Raw genomic sequence first — 25,409 nt, forward strand, 5'->3', positions numbered from 1 at the left:
GAGAACTGGTGTTGTACCAATCAATGCTCTTGTTGGAGCCTCAAGTCCTGGTGGTTGGTTCAGTATGTAAGGGCCACTTATCCCTGGAGGCCCCTGATGTACTTATTGGACCTCAGGCACTTCTCAGAAGCCTGGATCTCACAGTAAACCTGCCCAGTTATGGCAATCATGTTTTAAGCATATATGCCATGCTTTGTAGTGTATTTGCAGAATTATGTAACTACAGTCTTGGAGTTCATTCATCCTGGGGCCCCATCATTCTTTGTTCGGTGTGTGATTTCTGGAAGGGGGATGAACGCCCCCCAAGCCGCAGGTAAGTGGTATCCTACACGTAGGCACTTCCTGCTTGCAGGACCGTGCTCTCTGAGGGCACCATCTCCCTGATTTTGGGGGCCCGAAAAGAGATGATGGTGGTGGGGGAGGTATTCCATTGCCTCTAAAATAAAGGTATGGTTCAAGCTCATCAACTGTCTGAGGTCAGGGGAGTCAGAGCCCTCATAGCTGCACTTCAACATGGCAGCCACTGGCCTTAAGGGGCTACTGAGTCCCTGCAACGTGGCTGGTCTGAACTGAGATGTGCAACATTCTTAAAGCACAGAATAAGTTTTAAAGATACAGTACCAAAGAATACTTCATTAATAATTTTACACTGATCAAATAGAAAAACAATAATATTTTGGATATATTTTAGCCTGAACTATTACAATCTATTTTACTTGTTTCTTTTCTTCCCTTTTATGTGGCTACTAGAAAATTTTAAATAACACATGTGCTCACATTTTATTTCTATCGGACACTGTTGCCTTAGAGGAGTGCCACCATTTTCAAAGCTCAGGCTGCCTCCTCAAAACACCAGAGGCCAGGAAGGTTACAAAGTCTCAAACTTAAAAATAATTATTATGTTATTTCCATTTGTGCTTGACATATATAATATAAAAGTATATAATTTATATTCAAAGTTAAATACAAATGGCCTCCAAGCAGGGCCAGGTCCCAAATCAGGGGCGAAGCCCTGTCTAAAGAAAGCTACAGCCAAAAACCGGTTACTCTGGTGGCATTCGACCCCCAGCCCGATCCTGACTCCTGTCACTCATGGCCAGATGGGGTGGGGCCTAGAGCCTTATCCAATCAGGGATGCTGCGGTGAGGACTGTCCAATCAGGTACTCAGCCAGAGGGAAGGAGGCGGCTTCCGGGATGTGGCGCGGCCTTTGTCCCGCGTCGGCACCTAGCTGGGGTCCCTTCTCCGCCGTCGCCTCTCCGGGGCCGCCAGGTGTCTCCGCAGCCTCTGTCACCTTGTGACCTGCATGGACTGGGAGATTCATTCTGGGAGATTCACTGGGAGGACACAGGGAGCCCTGGAGGCTGGGAAACGGTGAGTGCGCAGCCCGGCGTCCCCAGAGGGCTGTTTTTTTTTTGAGACAGATCTCACTTTGTCGCCCAGGCTAGAGTGAGTGCCGTGGCGTCAGCCTAGCTCACAGCAACCTCAAACTCCTGGGCTCAAGTGATCCTCCTGCCTCAGCCTCCCGAGTAGCTGGGACTACAGGCATGCGCCACCATGCCCGGCTAATTTTTTCCATATATATTAGTTAGCCAATTAGTTTCTTTCTATTTATAGTAGAGACGGGGTCTCGCTCTTGCTCAGGCTGGTTTTGAACTCCTGACCTTGAGCAATCCACCCGCCTCGGCCTCCCAGAGTGCTAGGATCACAGGCGTGAGCCACCGCGCCCGGCTGAGGGGCGGCTTCTGCCGGCCAGAAGCGGATCGGGGCTCTGGGCCAGCTGGGAGGGCGCAGAAGGAAGTTGGCACACCTTGCCCTCGGGCCTCCGGTCGCGGGACGAGGCTGAGCGGGCCGGTGGGGCCCGCGGCGTCCTGCCCGGCCCCGCCCCGCGTGTTGCTTAGCCCCCAGCCAGCGGCTCTGCGCCTACAGCCCGCGCCCAGCCCACAGCCCGCGCCCGCAGCCCGCGCCAGCAGCCCGCGGCCGCATCCCGCGCCCACAGCCCACTGCCCACGCCCGCAGCCCGCGCCCACTGCCCGCAGCCCGCGCCAGCAGCCCACTGCCCACGCCCGCAGCCCGCGCCAGCAGCCCACGCCCGCAGCCCGCGCCAGCAGCCCGCGCCCACTGCCCACGCCCGCAGCCCGCGCCAGCAGCCCGCGCCCACAGCCCGCGCCCACTGCCCACAGCCAGCGGCTCTGCGCCCATAGCCAGCGCCCACTGCCTGCGCCCGCCGTGCTGTGGTGGGAGGGCCGCCGGCAGGGCCTCACCCGCTGGGTGCGCGCGTGGGAGGAACCGGTGTGGTGAGGTCCCCGCGGCTCCATTCTGCTGCTAGAAATTTGAGGGGTGGAGACATTGCCTACCTGCAAGGCCCACACCCCAGTGAAGCCGGAACTAACATCCGGCTTCTGGAAACTGTTGCTTGCTTGCCATGGAAACCGTTGCTTGCTTGCTTGATTGCGCCAACTTTGCATTGTTCCAACCCCTGTATAGTGGGGCTACCAGCCAACCAGTCATGTTAAAGGTCAGTGCATGATCCACGCGTGATCAGCCACTGCATAGCGTATGCACCATAGGGATAAAAGGCATGCTGCAACCCCCGTTGGGGTCCTTGCCTGCAAGAGTGGCCACTGCGTTGGTGCTCTAGGGCTTGGACCCTGGCTAGCCAGAAAATAAACTCCTCTTGAGTGTTTGCATCCTGGGTATCTCTGTCTCTCTGTTGGGTGGGGTGGTGAGAGGTAGTCGACTCCCAACAAAATTAAACTGGGAAGGGTAGACACTTAAGAGAGTTTGTCTGAGCAAATGGTGGTTTGTGGATCTGGAAGTCCCCAACAGTGGTCTGCGGTCTTGGAGCTCCGGGACGGGCTTGAAGAATGGGCAGTTGTAGGGCGCATGAGGAAGCTGACCTAATTCAATATTGGTTGCAGTTATGTAGTCGCCTTATTTGGACTATCCGGGTGGCCAATTTCTGGTTATGTAAGCAGAGCTTTCTTGGCAGTTTGTAGTCATTTGCCTAAGTTTTGGTTTCTTCTAAATTGTAATTTACAGGAAATGCATTTGAGTTAGAGGTGAGTTTTCTTAAGTAGGAACGGAGGGCTACAGCCACTTCAGTCTGATTGCTCCGTATTTAATTATTTTAACACTCCCCAGGGATACTGGTTTTCTTTGTCTTTTCCAAATGTACGACAAGCAGGGAAGATCTCAAATCCAAGACACAAATCCAGTTTGCCCATCCTAACTGTTCCAGAGACTGTTGGAAATCCTAAATTTCGAGTTCCTTCTCCCACATTTCTGAATGCCTAATACTGCTTTCCAACTCATAACATTATCAACTGTTCATTATTTATTTTTCAAACAGACATAGTATTTTAATTGCACATCATTTTTTCACAGACCTGTGAGTGGCTTTTTAGAACATATTTGTTTTCTGTTTCTGAACATTTTATGTGAGAGGAAAGCAGAGAATAATCACTTGATACTCCCCTGTAAAAACATCTTCCCTAGGCACACACGTCTTACTAGAATGTTCTTACATTGAGGTTCCCCTTTGGAGACTTTACAGAGTGGTGTGTCTTTAGCTGCCTTCTGTCTTTTCCTGGTCCTGGTTTCACAAGTGTCTGGGGAAGATGCCCACAGCAGCCATGTCTCTTGGGGTTTCTAGTGACTATTAGTCCTGGATCCTCTCTCAGAGGACAGCCTGAGGTGTTGGGTGGCACCTGTCTGGGGGGCAGCTGGATGTCTTGGTGCTGAGAGGAGTCTCCTGTTATACCCTCATCTGAAAAGCTAACTCCTTGGGACATTAAGTTTTTCTCTCCCCAACCTGAGCTTCCATTTATTGGAGACACATTGATGCTCAGTATACTGGTATTGACAGGAAAGGGCAGAAGTGACATTTTGTTCTCTGGATTTTTTTACACTTGTGAAGGGAAGATAAAGTATCCAAAAGGAAAAGGAAAACCCACCCCAAAGAGAGTTCCAAAACTTGCAAAACAGTTTGCATTTCAGGCACACGGGCATAGATCACTGTCTCCTGTGATGTGGTCATTGAGTCCTCTAGTGAGCAGGATTGGGCTGGGAGAATGTCCCAAGTGATAGGATGGCCTGACTTGACCCTTGAGCCACACAAGTCTGTGTTGCTATTAGCACCATCCCTCCCTGCATTTATCACTAAAAAGATTTATTCATTAACTGTAAAAGGTATTTTATCAATAAAACTTAAAAGATAATAAAATATTTTCAGTGAGGCATGAAAGGTGGCTTTCAGGAAAAAAAGAAGAATCTAGTCTCATGTTCCATTTGTAGAAAATTCCTGTTTACCATTTTTCTCCTCCAGAGATAGTGTTGTAAGGTTCTGAGGTTTCTTTGATTTCAAACAGTATACGAGGTTTTAACTTTGGGAATGCTGCCAGGGAGAAGAAATAGGGATAATGTCTACCATCATGGCTGCAGAAAAATGAATATATTTCCACAAGAAAGTGTGGTAGATATATTGGTGAATTACAAATAGACACCAAAACATCAGATCTTCTCTTATGCAAGGGGGATAGTTTCTGATAGTGCATGACTCTGTTTTGTATCCTGTGATCTGGACGTCGGTGTTTTTAGCTACATTTTAGGAAATAGGACTTGTCAGTTACTAAAAGTGTTCACAAATGCATAATTGTTTAGTAAATCATTTGTTATTGAAATCATAATTAAATGACATATTTATTATCAGAAGGGGATTTATCCTTTAGCTTTATTTATACTTTTGCTCTTCCTGTTGAGATGTGAAATGTAAGTGTTCTATAATTTTCTTCCATCCTATAAACATAAGCACTGAGTTTGAGTGATTTTGCTAGATTTTTCAAACACTGGCTGTTTTCTGATTTAAAACTAAGTTAATAACCTTGATTGGGAAGCAGGGACCTGGGCTCAGAGACTCCAAGTAAAGATCAATCCTGATCTAGCAAAACAAGATCATTGAAGGCATAGTTAGTTCTTCCTGGGGAGCCTTCCTCCAGGTGCCCCAGTCTGTTTACACCAGCCGTGAAAGGAGCCCTTACACTGAGAGAAGCTGCAGAGCCCTGGAAAGCTGGGGGCCCACAGGAGCTGAGGCTGGGGTTTGAATGAAAGTGGGGGTGTGATGCCATTTCTGTTGGTGTATGATGGTGTTATTGTCCCTAGGCTGATTCTAGACACCTCCAAATAAAATACATTCAAATTTAGCTTAACAGTAACTTTATTCTAAGAGAATATTGCAATAGAGTAAAAGCACCAAGTTTAAAATCTGCAAACATCTCAAAGGTTAGGAAGCCAAGGGCTTCTTTCCATAGGGAAGAACAAACAGATTAGAAAGTATGTAGGAAGGGGAGGGCATGGTGGGAGGTGGCAAAATTAGATCCTAGATAAGAAAGTGATTCATGCTGAAGTGAGCCTGTTTTTAGGAGAGGCAGAAAGAGGAGTATGTTTGCTTAGGCTGTGTGTGGGCCAAAGTTCAGGGGCCTGGAAGAAGGAGAGAAATTTAGGAAAGTTTGGTTAAGAAGTATATTGTTCTGACCACTGAAGATAAAATTGTTCAACTAATTGTTTAAGAGGCAAAATGTGAATTTTCAGAGTCTGTCTGGCTTAGTGGTAGGTGAAAACAACTGCATCATCTAAGTCATAATCGGAAAAGTCTTTGTCTGCAGGTGGCTGCTCTTCTCGGAGATACAGGCTGTGAGATTTCCTTACTCACAGGGATTTGCCAGGATATCTACCCATCTTTCCCTGCTACTTTCCCTTGCCCTGTACATCTTTTTTACGTGGTTGTTCCTGAGCTGTCTCCTACTTCTGTGAGTAATTCTGTGAAATTATTAGACTTGAGGAGAGGCTGTGGGAGCCCCTGATTTATAGGCAGTTGCTCAGAGTATAGTCGGACCCCAGGGCTTGCCGCCGGCATCTGCAGTGGGGGCAGTGATGTGGTACTGAGCCCTGTACTTGTGGGGTCTGAACTGACTCTGGCTGGTGTCAGAATTAGACTGTTGGATACCCAGCTAGTGTTGGAGAATTGGCTGGTGTACAGCAAACTCCATACATTGTGCTGTCAGAAAAAAAAATACAGGTCAGACCTTGAAATGACTCTGGGCGAGTGTTTGGTTGGTGGTGAGAATTGTGACCTGGAGGAGGGAGTGCTTCCAGATCGAGTAGGAGACAGGATGGATGGAGGTCCCAGAATTCAGTTTCCCAGCTGTTCAGGTTTCCGGCACTTCCTACCTAGGAGTAAGACACCCGGGGCTACATCCCCACAGTGAGAGTGGTCCCCAAGCTTGGAAACCTGTTTAATCTACTGAGTCTGGGGTTCATTGTGAAGTGTGGGTGAATTAGGCTGCCCACTTTTAGCTGTTTCCCTTTTGTTTCTTATTTTATGATATTAGGGTAAGATTTTTGTTACTTGAAAATCTGAGTGGATTGAGTAACATGATCTCAAGAGGCAAAGAAAATTCTTGAAATAAATTTGCTTTATTCTGAGTTTAAATAAGACCATAAGCCCCCATGGGCTCACACCCAGGCAAATAACAACCTTGGGCAGTTCTGGTGTTTCCCAGTGATCTTATCTGCCTTCTGCACCCTGAGGTGACTGCAGAACTGATTCTTGTTATTCTTTGTAGCTTGACCACGCGTTTATCATGAAGCACAGTTTTTCTCAGTTTTGCTCCTTTTGAGTTGTCAGTGACTTAATATTATATTTACTATTCCATTGGTATTATGCTGTGAAGGTTTTTTATGTTTTCTTTGTCTCAGTGTGTTGCACACAAAGTGCTCTCTGCAGCTGTGGAGCCCCCAATGTATTCACCCATTCCATTGCTAGTGGGAGATGCATTGTTTCAAGTTTATATTTCGATGCTGTTGACAATGTCTTTTTTGCTTTTGTCCCTAAGTGCTAACCCTATATAAGTTCATTGGCCTAATGGAAGAAACTGAACTACAAAATATTACTTTATTTTATTTTATTTTTGAGATAGTCTTGCTCTGTTGCCCGGGTGAGAGTGCCATGATGTCAGGCTGGCTCACAGCAACCTCAAACTCCTGGGCTGAAGTGATCCTTGTGCCTCAGCCTCCCGAGTAGCTGGGACTACAGGCATGTGCCACCATGCCCAGCTAATTTTTTTTTCTATATATTTTTAGTTGGCCAATTAATTTCTTTCTATTTTTAGTAGAGATAGGATCTTGCTCTTGCTCAGGCTGGTCTTGAACTCCTGAGCTCAAACGAGCCTCCTGCCTCAGCCTCCTAGAGTGCTAGGATTATAGGCGTGAGCTACCACGCCCAGCTGATTTTAATTTTCTTGGAAGAAGTAAAACATTAATTATTTGAATCATAAAAATATAATGCATATAAGGATAAGAAAAGAATGTATATGCCAGAACAATAACAAAATACCAATTCCCTTAGGAAGCCTACTAAAAACATGAAGAAAATTAAATCCAGATTCTTCTTTAGAGATTTATTGTAGCCAAGTGCCTTTTTTCTAATTTATCATAGATGAGTTTCTACTTCATGAGAAGTACTTATATATACACAGCAAGAGGTGTTTGCCATCATATATACACCCCCTTGCTCAGCTAATATCTAATCTAAAGCAATGTGATTGCCTAGTATAACCTCAGCCACTGAATCAATAGTTTTTTTGTTGAGCTGTTATGGAGGCAGCAGTTTTATCAGCAATTTTTTAAGGTTATAGAAAGATTCCTAATCATGTGTTCTGGGAAGTGACACCCACCAAGGCAAAGGTGTGCTTTCAATGAAATTTATGGAGCTGTGTCATGGCCAGGCAGATAAATTAGCATTTTTTTCTCAATAGGATCTCCATCTAAAATAGATTGGTTCTCATGTATACAGAAAAAAGTTAGAGGGAAGAAGTACAGTGTTGGCTTTCCTCAGAGCTGTCTGTAGGTAAAAGAGTGACCAAATATACTAAGAGACATTGCCTTAAAATTTAGTAGCACAGGGATTGGTCAACAATACCTGATATGATTCCTTTCAATGGTGTTGGAGGGAATCTTTTATTTGATGGTGTTCCCAGTAAGTGAAGTTTCAGATTGGAGGCCATCATCTTTAATGTTTTCATCCCCTTGTAGCTCACTGTTAGAAGAAACTTTAATTTAAATTGTTCTGTGAGAAACTTTTTTAAGACCTTGGTGATGATGAAGAATATCACCTTCAAAGAGAGGTGGTTGTAGGCTACTTCATCTATGTGCATGGGGCTTTCTTTTATTATTTTAAAGAAAGAAAGCTAATGTTTTCCAAACAGAGTAAAACATATGTTAAATAATAGCAAGAGATGAATCTTAGGCCAGGGAAGGTTAAAGACTTCTGTAAACTTTGCCAGTTGACTTTTTATAACCCAATTTGTATATTATACCAGTCTAGAAGACTGGTAAATGCTAAAAAAATTGGATTTTGCTAAATGGAATGGAATGGAATGCTAAATGGAAATGCTAAAATAATTGGATACATTTTACAAACAGATTATTTTACCAATGGTTTCTCAATCTCTATGAAGATGAGAAGGAAGTCTCCAAGAAGAAATAGAACAAGAGTTAAAATGGTCATGGTAAAGAAGCTTTTCATGAAGAAATTTGGTCATTTTTCCCCCATAGTTTACTCAAAAGGTAAACAAAAGTCTTTTTTTTTTTTTTTTTTTTTTTTGAGACAGAGTCTCACTTTCTTGCCCAGGCTAGAGTGAGTGCCGTGGCGTCAGCCTGGCTCACAGCAACCTCAATCTCCTGGGCTCAGCGATCCTACTGCCTCAGCCTCCCGAGTAGCTGGGACTACAGGCATGTGCCACCATGCCCGGCTAATTTTTTTTGTATATATATTTTTAGTTAGTCAATTAATTTCTTTCTATATTTTGGTAGAGACGGGGTCTTGCTCAGGCTGGTTTTGAACTCCTGACCTCGAGCAATCCGCCCGCCTCGGCCTCCCAGAGTGCTAGGATTACAGGCATGAGCCACCGCGCCCGGCCTCAAAAGTCTTTTATTATCTTGTATTAACACTTAATGAAAATCTTGTTTAAAAGGGAACACCAGGCCAGGCGTGGTGGCTCACACCAGTAATCCTAGCACTCTGGGAGGAGGCAGGAAGATCACTCAAGGTCATGAGTTTGAAACCAGCCTGAGCAAGAGCGAGAACCTGTCTCTACTAAAAATAGAAAGAAATTAATTGGCCAACTAAAAATATATAGAAAAAATTAGCTAGGCATGGTGGTGCATGCCTTTAGTCCCAGCTACTTGGGAGGCTGAGGCAGAAGGATTGCTTGAGCCCCCAGGAGTTTGAGGTTGCTGTGAGCTAGGCTGATGCCTGGGCAACAGAGTGAGACTCTGTCTCAAAAATAAATAAATAAATAGGGAACACAAAGTTTTATACTTGAATTATGGTATTATTATCAAAGCTAATTTTATTTTTTTATTTTTTATTTTCTTTTTTTTTTTCTTTTTTGCCATAAAAGTGAGAAATGAAAAAGCTAATTTTAATAAAACCTTTTAAGTAGATCTAGTTAATCTGAATCAGCTCTAACTACATGAGATAAGATTTCTATAAACCTTTTTTATGTTTTACAATTTTTCCCATTCTTTTTCTTTCTTCAATTTTCCATATCCTTTTTATGTCATTTTCCTTTGTTTTATTGTTTTAATTTAGTCTTTAAATAACCTCTAAATTAGGCAAAATTTCTTTTTTAAGAAAAAAACAAATCCTCATGTTTCTTTTTTATAACCATTTTCACCAAAAAGCACATCTTATGTTCTTTATACACTCTTGATGTAGACTTATTTTTCTTCTTATCTTTAGCTTTGGTTACCATATGTTAGTCAGAATTTTAACTTTTTTTTTTTTTTTTTTTAGAGACGGGGTCTCGCTCAGGCTGGTTTCGAACTCCTGACCTTGAGCAATCCGCCCGCCTCGGCCTCCCAAAGTGCTAGGATTACAGGCGTGAGCCACCACGCCCGGCCTAGAATTTTAACTTTTAATAACCTTAATTCATAGCCAAGACCTAAGCAATTTATTGAGACAGCAGCTCAGTCTGTCCCCTGGGCTAGGTAGAGTTCAGTGGCACTATCCTAGCTTACTGCAACCTCAAGGCTTGAGTGATCCTCTTCAGTTAGCCTCCTGAATAGGACTATAGGCATGTGCAACTATGCCCACATAATTTTGTTTTATTATTTTTTGTAGATATATAGTCTTACTGTGTTGCCCGGACTGGTCTCAAACTCCTGGGGTCAAATGACTCTCTTACCTTGGCCTCCTAAAGCTTTAGGATTGGAGGCATGAGCCACTGCACCTGATTGGAATAAGCAGTTTTAACTGTTAATCACATCCTACCACTTTATGAATACACATTTTATAATTTTTAAATACATAGGCTTTCTGGCCTGTCTGCCTATTTATGGAGTACAGTACCTTCTAGAGTACAATTAGACCAAATTCCAACAAATATACTCTCATGGTGTAACAATCATCAGTTCTAGCTCTGTCTTTCAGTGCTCCTGGCGTCTTCATACCTGAAATTGATTCAGTGATTCCGAGACCGTGGGGCTCTGATGCCTACGCAGATGGATACGCACACACCAGTTCAGCCTGAGAATCTCAGGGTCTGCTGCATCCTCCTGCCCAAATGCCAGGGAATGTGCAACGGGTGCTGCTGCTTCCCTACCTCTCTAGGTCCCTAAATCTGCAGTTCTACATCCAAGGCCTGGGGTTCCTCAGGATTCTCCAGAGCAGACCACATAGACTTCAGTTTCCCTGCCCTCACTGTAAAACCCAAGAAACAAATCAAGTGTAATTTCTCCTTGAATATACACACAAGATCTGGCCTTCATCTGGAATTCACAAGGCAGGGCCAGACTTCATACTGAGCATGTACAAAAATGTCCTCAGGGGAAACGTTTTCTGAAGCATAAGAGACCAACGTTGACTTTGTAAACCTGGAAGGTCTCTCAAGGTGGAGCCTGTGGAATTTTCCAGGTCTTGTTCTGTGACCTGTTTTAGTTCTGTAAGTGGCTCCCAGTGCTCTGAGTATAACCTGTAAGTAAAAACCATTATCACAGAATCAAATCCAACACTGCCAGAGACACCAGACCCTACCTTGATACAACATAAAGGAGAAGATTGACTAACATACAAAGATCAGAACCACAAAATATCCAGATCCTTGATGACAATTTTTCCTGCCTAGACACTGTGTTACTAGGGAAGGGTATTCTCCTCCTTCCTCTTACTCCAGAGTTAGTTTATCAGGACAGGTGATATCACACCCGGACCGATGTTTGCTCCATCAGGGCAGGTTCATTCTCTATCCCTCTTCACAGAGTCAGCCTGAGTCTCTTTTGCCTGGATCACCACAGCGACTTCAGCCCAGGCTCACCAGGGACCCTGTCACAAGCACCTGGGAGTCTTTGAGACATTGGGGATGTCCTTTACAGACTGGGGTCAGGCTCACAACAGGTTCTAACCCTCTTTCCATTTCAGATGGAGAGGAATGTGTCACCCAGGGTTTGTTTCTCCCCGCACAGAAGAAATCTTGGTTTGTCCCCAGATGGGAGTTGCTACAATTTCCTGGGAATTGAGTGAAGAACAAGGAAGAAATTTAGAGATTCAAGCTGATAAATAAACCAACTGTTTCCAGAATTTCAAATGACCATTAGGGAAAAAAAAACAGAAACAGTGGTAAAGCAGTCACAGTAGCTACTGTCTAGGAACTTTCAGTAAAAAACAAATGGATAAATGGTTGAAATCAGCATCATGTGTGGTCAGTACAAAGAATGGGAGAAATACAGGGGACTTCAGCTTCACAGGGACCACTTCCCTGTTGTGAATTCTGATGTCACCATTCATGGAAAGAATTGTTGGCATTTCTATTGCTTTTACTTTGTTCAGAATAAAAATTTAGTATCTAATATAATTGTCCTAGAAAACCCTGATGCAGTATGTTAAATTACTTGTTATATTGTGAAATAGATAAGAAAGTACTTTGAAATGATTAAAAGCATATAAATTCTGGAAATAGAATTTCTCTTGGACAAGCTTAGAAAAGACAGAAAAATAAACCAGCAGCATAGAGATCAGGGCGGCTGCTCCTGCCATCTCTCCAGAGTTGGTGGTCATAATTTCTCACAATGCAAAAGCAGATAAATGGTTGCAAGGTACTGTATATTTTGGTGATTTATTTTTTATTAAAACCTGTGCTTCGGCTGAGTGAGGTGGCTCATGCCTGTAATCCTAGCACTCTGGGAGGCCGAGGCGGGCAGATCCCTCAAGGTCAGGAGTTTGGAACCAGCCTGAGCAACAGTGAGACCCTGTCTCTACTAAAAATAGAAATTAATTGGCCAAGTAGAAATATGTATATAAAAAATTGGCCCGGCATGGTGGCACATGCCTGTAGTCCCAGCTACTTGGAAGGCTGAGGCAGGAAGATCACTTGAGCCCAGGAGTTTGAGGTTGCTGTGAGCCAGGCTGACACCACGGCACTCTAGCCCAGGCAACAGAGTGAGACTATCTCAAAAAAAAAAAAAAAAAAAAAAAGAAGAAACCTCTGTTCTAGAGACATTTCACCCAGCAACTTCGTTTCCATTCTTTCAGATCCAGTAGATGCTCTACAAGATACAGGTTAGTAAATATAAATGCAACAATGAAATAGCACTCTGTATTACTCCTCCACCCTTCCTTTCCATATGTCTCCCATCCATGTATATCTTTTATTCTGTACCGTGTTTCCCCAAAAATAAGACAGAGTCTTATATTTATTTTTCCTCAAAAAGACACCCTAGGGCTTATTTTCAGAGGATGTGTTATTTTTTTTAAGTAAGGTGCAACAATCTACATTTATTCAAATATAGTTAAGTCGTCTTCTTCTGGAACAACATCATAACTCTCCACACCCTGAATTCCATCCTGAATTTCTTGCCACTCTATTTCCTTTAGAACCATTGGCCCCAATCTCTCATGTCGAGCAATAGAGCTCTCATGGGGCAGATCAGAAGGGCTGCTCGTCGTCTTTACTGCTCTGCCAGGAAGTGCACGGGTTGTACAAATACGCTGCGTAGCCACGCCCATCTCTAGGGCTTATTTTCGGGGTAGGGCTTATATTGCTCAAATGCTTAGAAATCCTGCTAGGGCTTATTTTATGGTAGGTCTTATATTCAGGGAAACACAGTAAATTCTTATTTTGTCAGGGACAAAGAAATGGAAGAAAAATTGAAAACCTGGACCCAACATCTAGATCCTGCTGGGAATTATGGGACACTTAGTGCCTGACTCCCAGGATATTATGAGAATTAACACAGACAATGTGAGGTTCCCAGCACAGTGCATTGTAGTGTACTTGTGAGCACATAGTGTATGCTCAGTAAATGTTGCATTAATGCACATGCACATATTGTTTTCCAAATGCAGGCTTCCTCAGATATAATTGCCTTCCCCAGCCTCTGTAAGCTTTAAAGGGCTAGCAGAAAATGTTGTTTTAGGAAGATGATTGATGATCTTCACTTGGACCAGAAGTATTTATGTTGTAATAAAAGTGTTAGCTCACGCCTGTAATCCTAGCACTCTGGGAGGCCGAGGTGGGCAGATGGCTCGAGGTCAGGAGTTTGAAACCAGCCTGAGCAAGAGCGAGAACCCGTCTCTACTATAAATAGAAAGAAATTAATTGGCCAACTAATATATATAGAAAAAAATTAGCCAGGCATGGTGGCGCATGCCTGTAGTCCCAGCTATTTGGGAGGCTGAGGCAGCAGGATTGCTTGAGCCAGGAGTTTGAGGTTGCTGTGAGCTAGGCTGATGCCACCACACTCACTCTGGCCTGAGCAACAAAGCGAGACTCTATCTCAAAAAAAAAAAAGTGTTAGGTGTACGGGACTCTGCTGTGCCTGGTGTCTCTAGCTGAGTGCAACTGGTGAGAGGTCTGGGGAAGAAGCAACATCAGCATTAACAGGGGACTTGTTAATGAAGACAGTCCATGGACCCTTCCATACCTGAAGGATCACGTCATCTAGACTGGGGCCTGGAACACTAATAATTTATATGCACATTGAAGCTCTAGAGCAGGCGTCCTTAAACTACAGTCCGAGGGCCACATGCGGTGTTTTTGCTCATTTGTTTTTTTACTTCAAAATAAAATAAGTGCAGTGTGCGTAGGAATTTGCTCATAGTTTTTTTTAGACTATAGTCCGGCCCTCCAACGGTCTGAGGGACAGTGAACTGGCCCCCTGTTTAAAAAGTTTGAGGACCCTGCTCTAGAGGCAATGCTCAGCAAAGTGGCTCTCTGCCAAGGCCTGCAATTAGGATCACATGGCTGGTTTGAAGGAACACCATCACCTGAGCCACCCACAGCGTCTGTCTATTGGTATGGATGGTACCATCCATGTGGTTTTAATTAAGTAACTCACATGATTCTAAGCTGAGGTTCTGGGGCATGCATGTGGGCTCCCAGATCTGTTTGTGAGAATTGAGTTCAGCCTTTTTTTCCAAAGGGCAGTCACAGGGTCTGCTTTGCTTGGGTTTTGTGAAGGTGAGTCAGTGTGGCCCATATTGCCATTGCTGCAGCAGAAATTGTTGGTGTCTGAGGCAGGGGAGGGCACCCGAGGGCAGGAAAGGAGAAACTCACATTTTGATCTTTATGTAGGAGCTCAATATTACTGAATCTCACCTGTGACAAAGGACAGATGGGCGTCACCTTTTCTATACTTTAAGCTGCTTCTGCCTGTGTGGTGTGGTGGTAGCAGGTGAAGGGATTGTGCTGATGTCTTTAAAGGCATATTCTGAAGATGCAGCTGTGATTTGTTCAGATAATCTCACCTGAGAAGAATCCTAGAGGAGGAGGAAGAAGAGGAAGAAATGGCTGGTTCTCGGGTAAGTGTCTGCCAGGGGCTGTGTCCATTTTTACTCCTTGAATGTCATATATTTAGGACTTGAAGATCATTGCTCCTCTACTTCTGATGTTTCTGCCTAACAACATTGTCTGAGCTTCTTTTTTTTCTTTCTTATCATATTGAAGAGGCTCTTTAAAATAATTCTCCACTGTATGCCAGAGCCTTCCCTCAATTCGCTGCAGCCAGGCTTTTTATATACTGTGAACAATGCTCACTGTGATTTTATGACCTGCAATAGTGAAACTGTCCCCTTTTTGACAGATCAACATGGGAAAGTGTGGATACCCAAGATTCCTCTTGGGAATGGGGTTAGGTTCTTGGATATCAGTGAAGAAAAAGATGTACAGTTGAGGTCACATCAGAATGCACTAGTATCTCTATGTCAAACAGGATTAAAAACACACATTTAAAGAGGATGACATTAATAGCCAAAGATAACTTAGAAAGTTCTAAAAAAGAGATTAATCAGAAGAGTTGTGTCGTCTGAAAGAGGGGTCCCCAAACCTGTGGTGAGTTGTATAACTATTTCATTATAAATTGCAATGTAATAATAGAAATAAAGTGTACAGTAAATAATGCACTTGAATCATCCCAAACTTACGCCCCTCAACTGTCTATGGAAAAATTGTCTTCCATGAAAATGGTCCCTGGTGCCAAAAAGGTTGGGGACCACTGCTCTAGGCTGCTAAAGAAAGACTAAATACACTATTAGAGATTACAGATCATTGAAAATATATGTGGTTTAAACTTTGCATAAAATTGATGTTTTCTTATGCCTAGATTCAGATTGTGATTTATTTTTTTTAAAAAAAATTTGGCCAATAAACTCACAGCAGTGGTGTATCATGTGTGCATCAGCACCACATAACACTGTTTTTTCTGACAGTTGATGTTAATTTCATTCACTTGGATAAGGTGCTGTCTAACAGATTCCTCCACTATAAAGTAATTATTTCTATTTTTATTATTCTTGGGAACTTTTACTAACTGATGTACAAAAAACATTACATTTAATCTGGAAGGTCTGCTTTCTTCTTAGTTTCTTTAGCTTGCTTTGCAAAATGAAGGCTCTCATCTTTGTTTACTGGTCAGATGAACTGGGATAAAATCTGGATTCTACCACTTACTGTGTGTTTGACAAAATATTCTTCTTGGGCTGGAAGACTTGGCATTACTTGTGAGTTTGTTAGAAATGCAAAAACCTGGGCCCCACTCCAGACCTTCTAAATCAGAACCTGCATTTTAACAAGATCTCCAGTTCACTGTAGTACACGTTAAAAGTTTAGAAATATCCTTCTAACTCATAATGACATTTCCATATCAGAAATATATACAACTTATTGTGTAATATATATACATCACTTAAAAATATATATGCCTATGTTGATGACCTTAATTTTTTTTTTTTTTTTTTTGAGACAGAGTCTCACTCCATTGCATTGAGTAGAGTGCGTGGCCTCAGCCTAGCTCACAGCAACCTGAAATTCCTGGGCTCAAGTGATCCTCCTGCCTCAGCCTCCCGAGTATCTGGGACTACAGGCGCACACCACCATGCCTGGCCAATGCCCTTAATTTTATACTTTTATCATACAGAAAATTATAGTATCTACACTTGTTTTGTAGATTTTTTGCTATCCTCTGTCCTCAGAGTTAGAGAATACATTAGTGCATATTACTATGTTAATTATTGGATAATTCTAGTCATTCTTGTAAGTCAGAGTTAGTTCTCTTTACTCTCTAATTTCACTTTTAGTCAAATTGAGAATGCTTCCCATGGCTACTTGGTAAATATATATATTTTTTCCAGGGACTGGTGACTTTCAGAGATGTGGCCATTGAATTCTCTGTAGAGGAGTGGGCATGTCTGGGTCCTGCTGAACAGAATTTGTATACAGATGTGATGCTCGAGAATTACAGAAACCTGGTCTTCCTGGGTGAGGATAACTTCCCTCTAAGATTTGTAATACACTCTAAGGGTTTCATTTTCTTTCTTTGTGAAATGTTTTTTGGGAGTTCCTTCTTTGCATGAATGAGTTTTAGATTCCTGCTTTCAAAGAAAACTTTGAGGCTTGTTAGTGTAGAAAACAAAATATTCAAGATGTTTCATCTTAACATATACCTTTCCCTATATCAAACTGATATGAATATTTCACTCTAGATTGGTGACAATTACAGAAATTCAGTGATATAAAATATTATTGCCCAAACTTTAAAATCCAGTTTTGACCACCAATTTTTGATTCAGTAGTACTAGAAATTGGATGTAAGGAACCACAAATTTAAAATATTTCCTAAATACTGCTTTAGATTTTTTTTTTTCTCCCAGGAAACAGTATTCTGGAAATTTTCTAGAAACTTCTATAATGTTCATTCTTCTCTACTAAACACAGTACTAGGCTGGTAATTGGAGAAACCTAGCAAGAGTCATGTTACTTTTTTCCTAATAAAATAGGTCTCACCACCTCTAAGCCAGACCTGATCATCTGTCTGGAGCAAAGGAAAGAACCCTGGAATGTGGTGAGACATGAGACAGTAGCCAAACACTCAGGTACGTGTAATATAGGTGAGAGATCCAAAGGCCTAGGAGAAACCAAACCTTAAAATGTGGTTTGTGAAGCTTTACTCCAATGGAAATGGTTTTGGAGAAGCCTGGATTTCTTTTCCTTGCTGTCACATAAGTACATCCTCTGTTCATGCTCTGAAATTCTCTAAGGACCCTACTTTTTTTTTTTTTTTTTTGAGACAGAGTCTCACTTTGTTGCCCAGGCTAGAGTGAGTGCCATGGCGTCAGCCTAGCTCACAGCAACCTCAAACTCCTGGCTCAAGCAATCCTCGTGCCTCAGCCTCCCAAGTAGCTGGGACTACAGGCATGCGCCACCATGCCCGGCTAATTTTTTGTATATATGTTAGTTGGCCAATTAATTTCTTTCTATTTATAGTAGAAACGGGTTCTCGCTCTTGCTCAGGCTGGTTTCGAACTCCTGACCTCGAGCAATCCGCCCGCCTCGGCCTCCCAGAGAGCTAGGATTACAGGCGTGAGCCACCGCGCCCGGCCTAGGACCCTACTTTTTTTCAGTGATCTTCCTTTGAGCCTAAGTCCTCTTCATGGCTTATAAGGAATTGCATGATCTGAATGATCTTCTGTTGCTTTGGGGAACATGGGAGTATCTGTGTGTATTTTTGAGGAACTCTACTTTAAACCATTGTGTCTGTTCCTTTTTTACATCATGTGTGAAATATGTGTGAGTAGTGCTATTGCTGGAATTTGCTTCAGAAATCCCAGGAACATCAGAGACACATGTATATTTTCTGCTTTATGATTTCATATATGAGGTTTCATTGTTATTTTGCAGAAATTTATGCTCAGAAATTTTATCAGAGCACTAAGAAGCTCCCTAAATATAAAAAATCTAATGTTATTTTACTTCAGAGTTTCATTCTTTTGTGTGAATTCAGATTAATAATTTATACCATATTTTTATATTCCTCAACTGTAATATAGTTTAATGTATCTACTCACTTCCTAGATTTCTTGAATATAATGTGTCATTAGGGATCTTAGAACACTGCTGAGCATATGTTAAACTCTCATTTGTAACTTTACATTTTTAATAACTATTATCTTATGTTTCTCTAGTATGAAGCGTACCTTGACTGTGTCATTCATATATATATGTATTCATATATATGAATATATATACATGTGTTTATATACATTTGTTTATATGTATATAATGTGTTTATACATATATACATGTGTTTATATCTATGATTGTGTATATAGCATGTAGATTTGTATAACTAAATATTTGTTGTGTACTATTATGTGCAATTTAACTTCTATGCATAAAAAATTCAACACTTTCTGTCCCTCCACACATGTTATACAATATATGTTACCCTTCACATTTTATATTGTATATCTAAGTTAACAAATTGTGGTTATGTTCATTTTTAATACTCCTGTTTTATAGCTTTTATACTAGAGTTGAAAGTAATTTATATACTACCATTATTGTTTTAGAGTATTGTGAATTTAACTATTTGCTATTTTCAGTGAGATTTATACTTTTATGTTTTCATATTGTTAATTGAAATTCCATTGTTTTAACTTGAAGAATTTTCTTTAATCATTTCTTTTTTTTTTTTTTTTTTTTTTATTTTTTTTTTTTATATTATTTTTTTATCTTTGGTGCCGTGACTCGGATACGTTAATCATTTCTTGTAAGACAGGTCTAGTGGTATCTTTTGTTACTGTTGTTGTTTGAGAACATCTTCATCTTTCCTAAAGGACAGTTGTCAAATATAGTCTTCTTAGGAGCCAATATTTTTGTTCTTTTTTTATTCTTCTTTTAGCATGTTGAATATATTATCTAATTCCTACCTGGCCTGCAAAGTTTGTGCTGGGAAATATGCTCATAACCTTATAGATGTTCCCTTGTATGTGAAACTCTCTTACCTTTTGCTGCATTTAAGATTCTCACTTCATTTTGAGTTTTGACATTGAGTTATAATGTGTCCTGGAGCAATCTTAATTAGGTTTATTTATTTATTTATTTTTGCTTTAGTTATTTTGAGATTCATGAAACTGTATTTCTATATCCTTTTCTAGATCTGGAGAGTATTAAGATATTTTATCTTTAAATCTTTTTTTTCTGTCTCTTTTCCTTCTGAAAACCCATAAAATGCATTTTTCTATGCTTTCATTTTGACCTTATGTGTCCTCAGACGTAAAGTGATATTTTTGTAGAAAGCATAGAATTGGATTTTGTTGTTTGAATTTATTCAGCTAAGTTACGTATTTTGATTGATTTTATTTATTTATGTGTAAAATGATTACTGAAAGAGAATTACTTACTATTGCATATTTTGTAAATATATATATTTTAGACAGAGTCTTACTCTGTTGCCCAGGCTATAGTGCCGTGGCGTCAACCTAGCTCACAGTAACCTCAAACTCCTGGGCTCAAGCAATCCTTCTGCCTCAGCCTCCTGAGTAGCTGTGACTACAGGCATGTGCCACCATGCCTGGCTAATTTTTTCCATATATTTTTAGTTGTCCGACTAATTTTAGTAGAGACAAGGTCTCACTCTTGCTTGGGCTTGTCTGGAACTTCTCACTTCGAGTGATCTTCCCGCCTTGGCCTCTCAGAGTGCTAGGATTACAGGCGTGAGCCACCACTCCTGCCTATTTTGTAGATCTTATAGCAAAATTGTTTGTTTTTTTCTCTTACTGTCTTTATCTTTTATTGATTTTTGTAGTGACATGTTTTAATTTCTTTGTCATTAACTTTTGTGTCTGTTTACTATAGGTATATTCATTGTGGTTACCATAGATATTACATAAAATATCTTAAAGTTATAACAACCTATTGTAAGGTGATAACTTCAATTGCATAGAAAACCCCTCCCTCTTTCTATCTGAACATTGCATTTCATGGATATCTCACATTTTATATATATATATATATATATATATATATATATATATATGTATATATATATATATATATGTAATCTTTCTGTGTCTCCCTGGGTAGAGTGCAGTGGCATCATCATAGCTCACTGCAACCTTAAACTTGTGGGCTCGAGTGATCCTCTTACCTCAATATCCCGAGTTGCTCGGTGTACATCATAATGACCAGCTAACTTTTCTATTTTTAGTAGAGAGGGGTCTCACTTTTGCTCAGGCTGGTCTTGAGCTTCTGAGCTCAAGCTATGCTCCTGACTTGGTCTCCCAGGGAGTATTGGGATTATAGGTGTGAGCCACCGCATCCAGCCTGTATCTTTTTGTATCGTGTATCCATTAGCACAAGTGCATTATTATTTTTAACTGTTTTTGTCTTTTGAAATCTTAAGCATTACATTCACCATCATTATAAATAATACAGAATGCTGTATTTGTGTGTATAATTGCCTTTACCTGAGAACTTTACATTTTCATGTGACTTTTGTTGCTATCTGTTATCTGCCATCATTTTTTAATGTGAAAAATGGACTCTGGCATTTCTTGCAGGGAAAGTCTGGTGTATATAAATTCATTCAACTTTTATTAATTTGAAAATTATTTCTTACAAGCACAACTTGTTACAAAAAAATTCTAATTTTTTATTTTAAAATTTAATTTAATTTTTACTTTATTCCTTTTTATATTTCATAATCTTTTTTTCAAGGAACATCCTTGTTCATAATTTATTTTAAATAACACTCATTTCATAAATAGTGTTCTTATATTATAGTTGTCCTTTTTTTAGTACACTGAATATATCATCCTGCACCTTTTCGGCCTGCAAGATATTTTGCTGCAATATGTGTTGATCATCTTATAAGAGGACACTCGTACATGCCAAGTCACTTTTTGCTTGCTGATTTCAAGGTTCTCCTTGAAACTTTTTATTTATTTATTTATTTATTTATTTATTTATTTATGAGACAGAGTCTCACTTTGTTGCTCAGGCTAGAGTGAATGCCGTGGCATCAGCCTAGCTCACAGCAACCTCCAACTCCTGGGCTCAAGCAATCCTCATGCCTCAGCCTACCCAGTAGCTGGGCCTACAGGCATGTGCCACCATGCCCAGCTAATTTTTTCTATATATATTAGTTGCCAATTAATTTCTATTTATAGTAGAGACGGGGTCTCACTCTTGCTCAGGCTGGTTTCGAACTCCTGACCTCCAGCCATCCGCCCTCCTCGGCGTTTCAGAGTGCTAGGGTTACAGGCGTGAGCCACGGCACTGGCCTCTTTGAAACTTTTAAATTTCTGATTGTAATGTATCTCTTGGTGGTTGTCTTTGTATTAGTCCTGTTAGAGTTGGCTGGGTTTCTTGAAACTTTATGCTATTTTCTCCTTCAGATTTAGAAAATTGTATCCATGATTTCTTCAAATAATCTCCGCTATTTCTTAAAATAATCTGCATGTTTTCCTTGCTTTTTTTCATTCTAGTTCTCCCATTATCATTGTAGTGACCTACATGATGGCATCCCAAAGTCCCTTGGGCTCTCTTACCGTTTTCTCATTTTTTTGCCTTTTTCTCTATAATTTTAGATGACCTATTACCACGATTGCTGTCTTTTTCTTGTATTAGATCAAGTCAGCTATCAACCAACTGTAACAAACTTTGTTATTTTATTGTTCAGTCCCATACTGTATGCTTGTGTTTCTAGATTTTTGATTTTTGTCAGTGAACTAATTTGCTTTATACATTGTTTTCTTAATTTTGTTTAGTTGTCTGTGTTCTCATTTAGGTGATTAAGCATCTTTAGATAGCTATTTTAAATTCTTTTCAAATTAATTAGTAGATCTTCACTTCTTAGGGTCTACTTGAATATTTTTGACTTTTTATTTCTTTGATGTCTTCTGATTATTGTTAAAATTCTGGTCATTTAAAAAACAGCTACCTGTCCCATCCTTATGGAGTGCTTTGTACAGGGAAAAATGGACATTATTCAACAACACTAGACATTCTGGGAGTTTCTCCTGACTGTTGGCCATATGTCTCCTCTACTATAATGTGTACATTTTTCTGTTAAAATGATTCCCTCATTTTTCATAAAAGCATTTAATTTCTTGTGTCCCTTGGCAAATATAATTGGTACTGCATTCTCTCTGTTGCTGTAAAAACATTCATGTTTGTTTTCACTGGACCCACACTGTCATTTAAACTACAACTCCATTCCCTTTAGTACTCCATATTAAAGGAAAAATAGTACTTAGATACCGAGAAACTCAGAACTTTGGACACATGTTCCAGTCTCTTTGTTTCCTGAGGGAGAGAAAAAAGGAGGGGCAAGTTTATTTCCTTTTTTCTTTTTTTCCCACTATGCTGTGGTGCACAAATATAACAAACTTTCCCCTTCTTAACTTGGCTCTTCTTGGCTTTGCACTCACTAGGGTTACTGCAAACTCAATTGATTTTTCCTTAGCATATCTTTGTTAAGTTTATATATTGCTTGAAAAACAGGGCCTCAAGTTTTTGATTCAGTCATCATGCTGTTCTCAGGTTGGTATACTTTTGTATATTTTATTTGTAAAGTATATATTCGCCCAAATATAGTAATTGGAATTTTGAAAACTTTTGATATCTTTCAGGGATATTTTCTAATTACACTGAAAGCCTGTGGACAAAGAAGTACATAGAAGATCTATTCCAAAAAGTGATATTGAGGACATTTGGGAGTTGTAGCTTTCAAAATTTACACTTAAGGAAAGACTGCGAAGGTGAGGGTGAATGTGAAGCACAAAATGGATGTAGTGATGGACATAAAAAAAGTAGGACAACTACCTATAATAAAAATGTCACTTATAGCAGAGGTCAAACATGTAAAATATTTGGAGAAAAAACTAGATTCTTGTCAGTTACTTTTGCTGAACCTCACATTTCTGTAAGTAAATGTCAATATCAATTTTTGGAACATACCTTTTCTCTGAATGGAAATTTAGAAAATGTAAATAGTGACCTCATCTATGTATCAAATAATCTGAACCAATTAATATATAGAATTGCATTAAATTTGCAGTCAACTATTTCTGAGGATCTGACAGTTAAAAATACGGAGATTTTTAAATGTGATCAATTTGGTGGATCCTTTGTTAAAAGTTTATTATTATTCTACCAAAATGTAATACCTTCTATTGCCAAAATCTACAACTTTGATCTGTATGGGAAGGTTTTTACCCCGTCACCATTGCTTAATCTGTGTCAGGGAATAGATATTTGGGTAAAACATTACATATATAATAAAACTTTAATACCCTTTAGCCAGGTATCTACCCTAAATAATTACCAGAATATTTGTATTGGAGACAAAAATTATCAATGCCAAAAATCTGAGAAAACCTTTGACCAATGCTCTAGCCCTGGAAAACATCAGAAAAGTCATTTTCCTGAGAACCATTTCAAATGTAAAAAGTGTGAGAAAGTCTTTCATCAATACTCAAAGCTGCTTATCCATCAGAGTATTCATATTCAAGAGAAGTCTGGCAAATGTAATAAAAGTGTAGAAGCTTTTATTCAGTCATCAAAACATTCTCAGCATCAAGGAATCCATTTTGGAGAAACCTCATGTAGATATAATAAATGCAAGAAAGTCTTTAGTCAGTCATCAAACATAAAAAAATATAAGATAATCCATACTAAAGAAAAATCGTACAAATGTAAAGAATGTGGCAAAATCTTTAACTGGAGTTCTCATCTTACTCGACATCAGAGAATTCATACTGGAGAGAAGCCCTACAAATGTAAGGACTGTGGCAAAACATTTATCTGTAGTTCACAACTTACTCAACATCAGAGAGTTCATACTGGAGAGAAAGCCTACAGATGTAAAGAATGTGGCAAAGCCTTTAAGTGTAATTCACATCTTACTCGACATCAGAAAATTCATACCAGAGAGAAAGCCTACAAATGTCAAGAATGTTCCAAAACCTTTAAGTATAGTTCATATCTTACTCAGCACCTTCGAATTCATTCTGGAGAGAAACAGTACAAGTGTGAAGCATGCAGTAAGTCTTTTACTCGTCCATCAAGTCTTATTTTGCATCAGAAAATTCACAATGGAGAGAAGCCACACAAATGTAAGGAATGTGGCAAAGTCTTTATGTATAGTTCACGTCTTGCTGAGCACCAGAGAATACATACTGGAGAAAAATGTTACGAGTGTAAGGCATGCAGTAAATCTTTTCTTCGTTTATCAAGTCTGCTTGTGCATGAGAGAATTCATACTGGAGAGAAGCCCTACAAATGTAAACAATGTGGTAAAACCTTTAACTGTAGTTCAGATCTTACTAAACATCAGAGAATTCATACTGGAGAGAAACCCTACAAATGTAAAGAATGTGGCATAGCGTATACCTACAGTTCAAATCTTTCTCGGCACCAGAGAAGCCATACCAGAGAAAATGAAAACGAATGTAAAGAATGTAGTAAGTCTTTTACTCGGTTATCGAGTCTTATTAAACATCAGAGAATTCATACTGGAGAGGAACTCTACAAATGTAAAGACTGTAACAAAACTTTTAACTATAGTTCAAATTTTATACAACATCAGAGAATTCATACTGGAGAGAAACCCCACAAATGTAAAGAATGTGGTAAAACCTTTAGCTCTAGTTCAAACCTTACTCAACATCAGAGAATTCATACTGGAGAGAAACCCTATAAATGTAAAAATTGTGGCAAAGCCTTTAACCAGAGTTCACATCTTACCCGACATCAGAGAATTCATATTAGACAAACTCTATAGATGTAATAAATGAGAAAAAACACTTTATCCAAAACAGAAACTTAGAATTCATCAGAGAAATCAGAGGGAAATAAACCTTATGGGTGCAATAAATGTTTGGAAGTATTCACTCAAAACTGAAGTCCAAATGCATCAGGAAATTCACACAAGAAAGAACTAAAGTACAAACACTTTTGATAATTAACTAAACCAGGGTATTTATTATAGGGAATATCCAACATCAAATAAATTAGGCAATTTATTTCCATGCTCCAAAGGAGTAAGAACATTTATGTTTCGACAGGTATAATT

At 40.0% G+C, this 25,409-nt stretch overlaps 1 protein-coding gene across 1 annotated transcript; it reads left to right on the forward strand.

Moving 5' to 3' along the window:
• Positions 1 to 1,188: 1,188 nt before the first annotated feature.
• On the forward strand, positions 1,189 to 25,369 carry LOC105864203 (uncharacterized). The gene is made up of 9 exons (XM_076009276.1): positions 1,189 to 1,373; positions 12,589 to 12,615; positions 14,630 to 14,856; positions 16,684 to 16,810; positions 17,329 to 17,424; positions 22,966 to 23,100; positions 23,680 to 24,371; positions 24,456 to 24,721; positions 24,800 to 25,369. The coding sequence occupies exons 3-9, from the start codon at positions 14,842 to 14,844 to the stop codon at positions 25,116 to 25,118; spliced, it is 1,650 nt and encodes a 549-aa protein (XP_075865391.1). The 5' UTR covers positions 1,189 to 1,373; positions 12,589 to 12,615; positions 14,630 to 14,841; the 3' UTR covers positions 25,119 to 25,369.
• The last annotated feature ends 40 nt before the right edge of the window (positions 25,370 to 25,409 follow it).

The sequence above is a fragment of the Microcebus murinus genome, chromosome 13 (genome assembly GCF_040939455.1).
Source record: "Microcebus murinus isolate Inina chromosome 13, M.murinus_Inina_mat1.0, whole genome shotgun sequence".
In the NCBI taxonomy this organism is placed as follows: Eukaryota; Metazoa; Chordata; class Mammalia; order Primates; family Cheirogaleidae; genus Microcebus; species Microcebus murinus.

Coding starts and splice junctions, on each gene's coding strand:
- LOC105864203 (XM_076009276.1), top strand. Junction 17,425..22,965: donor GACAGTAGCCAAACACTCAG/GTACGTGTAATA, acceptor GATATCTTTCAG/GGATATTTTCTAATTACACT. Junction 24,722..24,799: donor TGTAAAGAATGTGGCATAGC/GTATACCTACAG, acceptor TAAAGAATGTAG/TAAGTCTTTTACTCGGTTAT.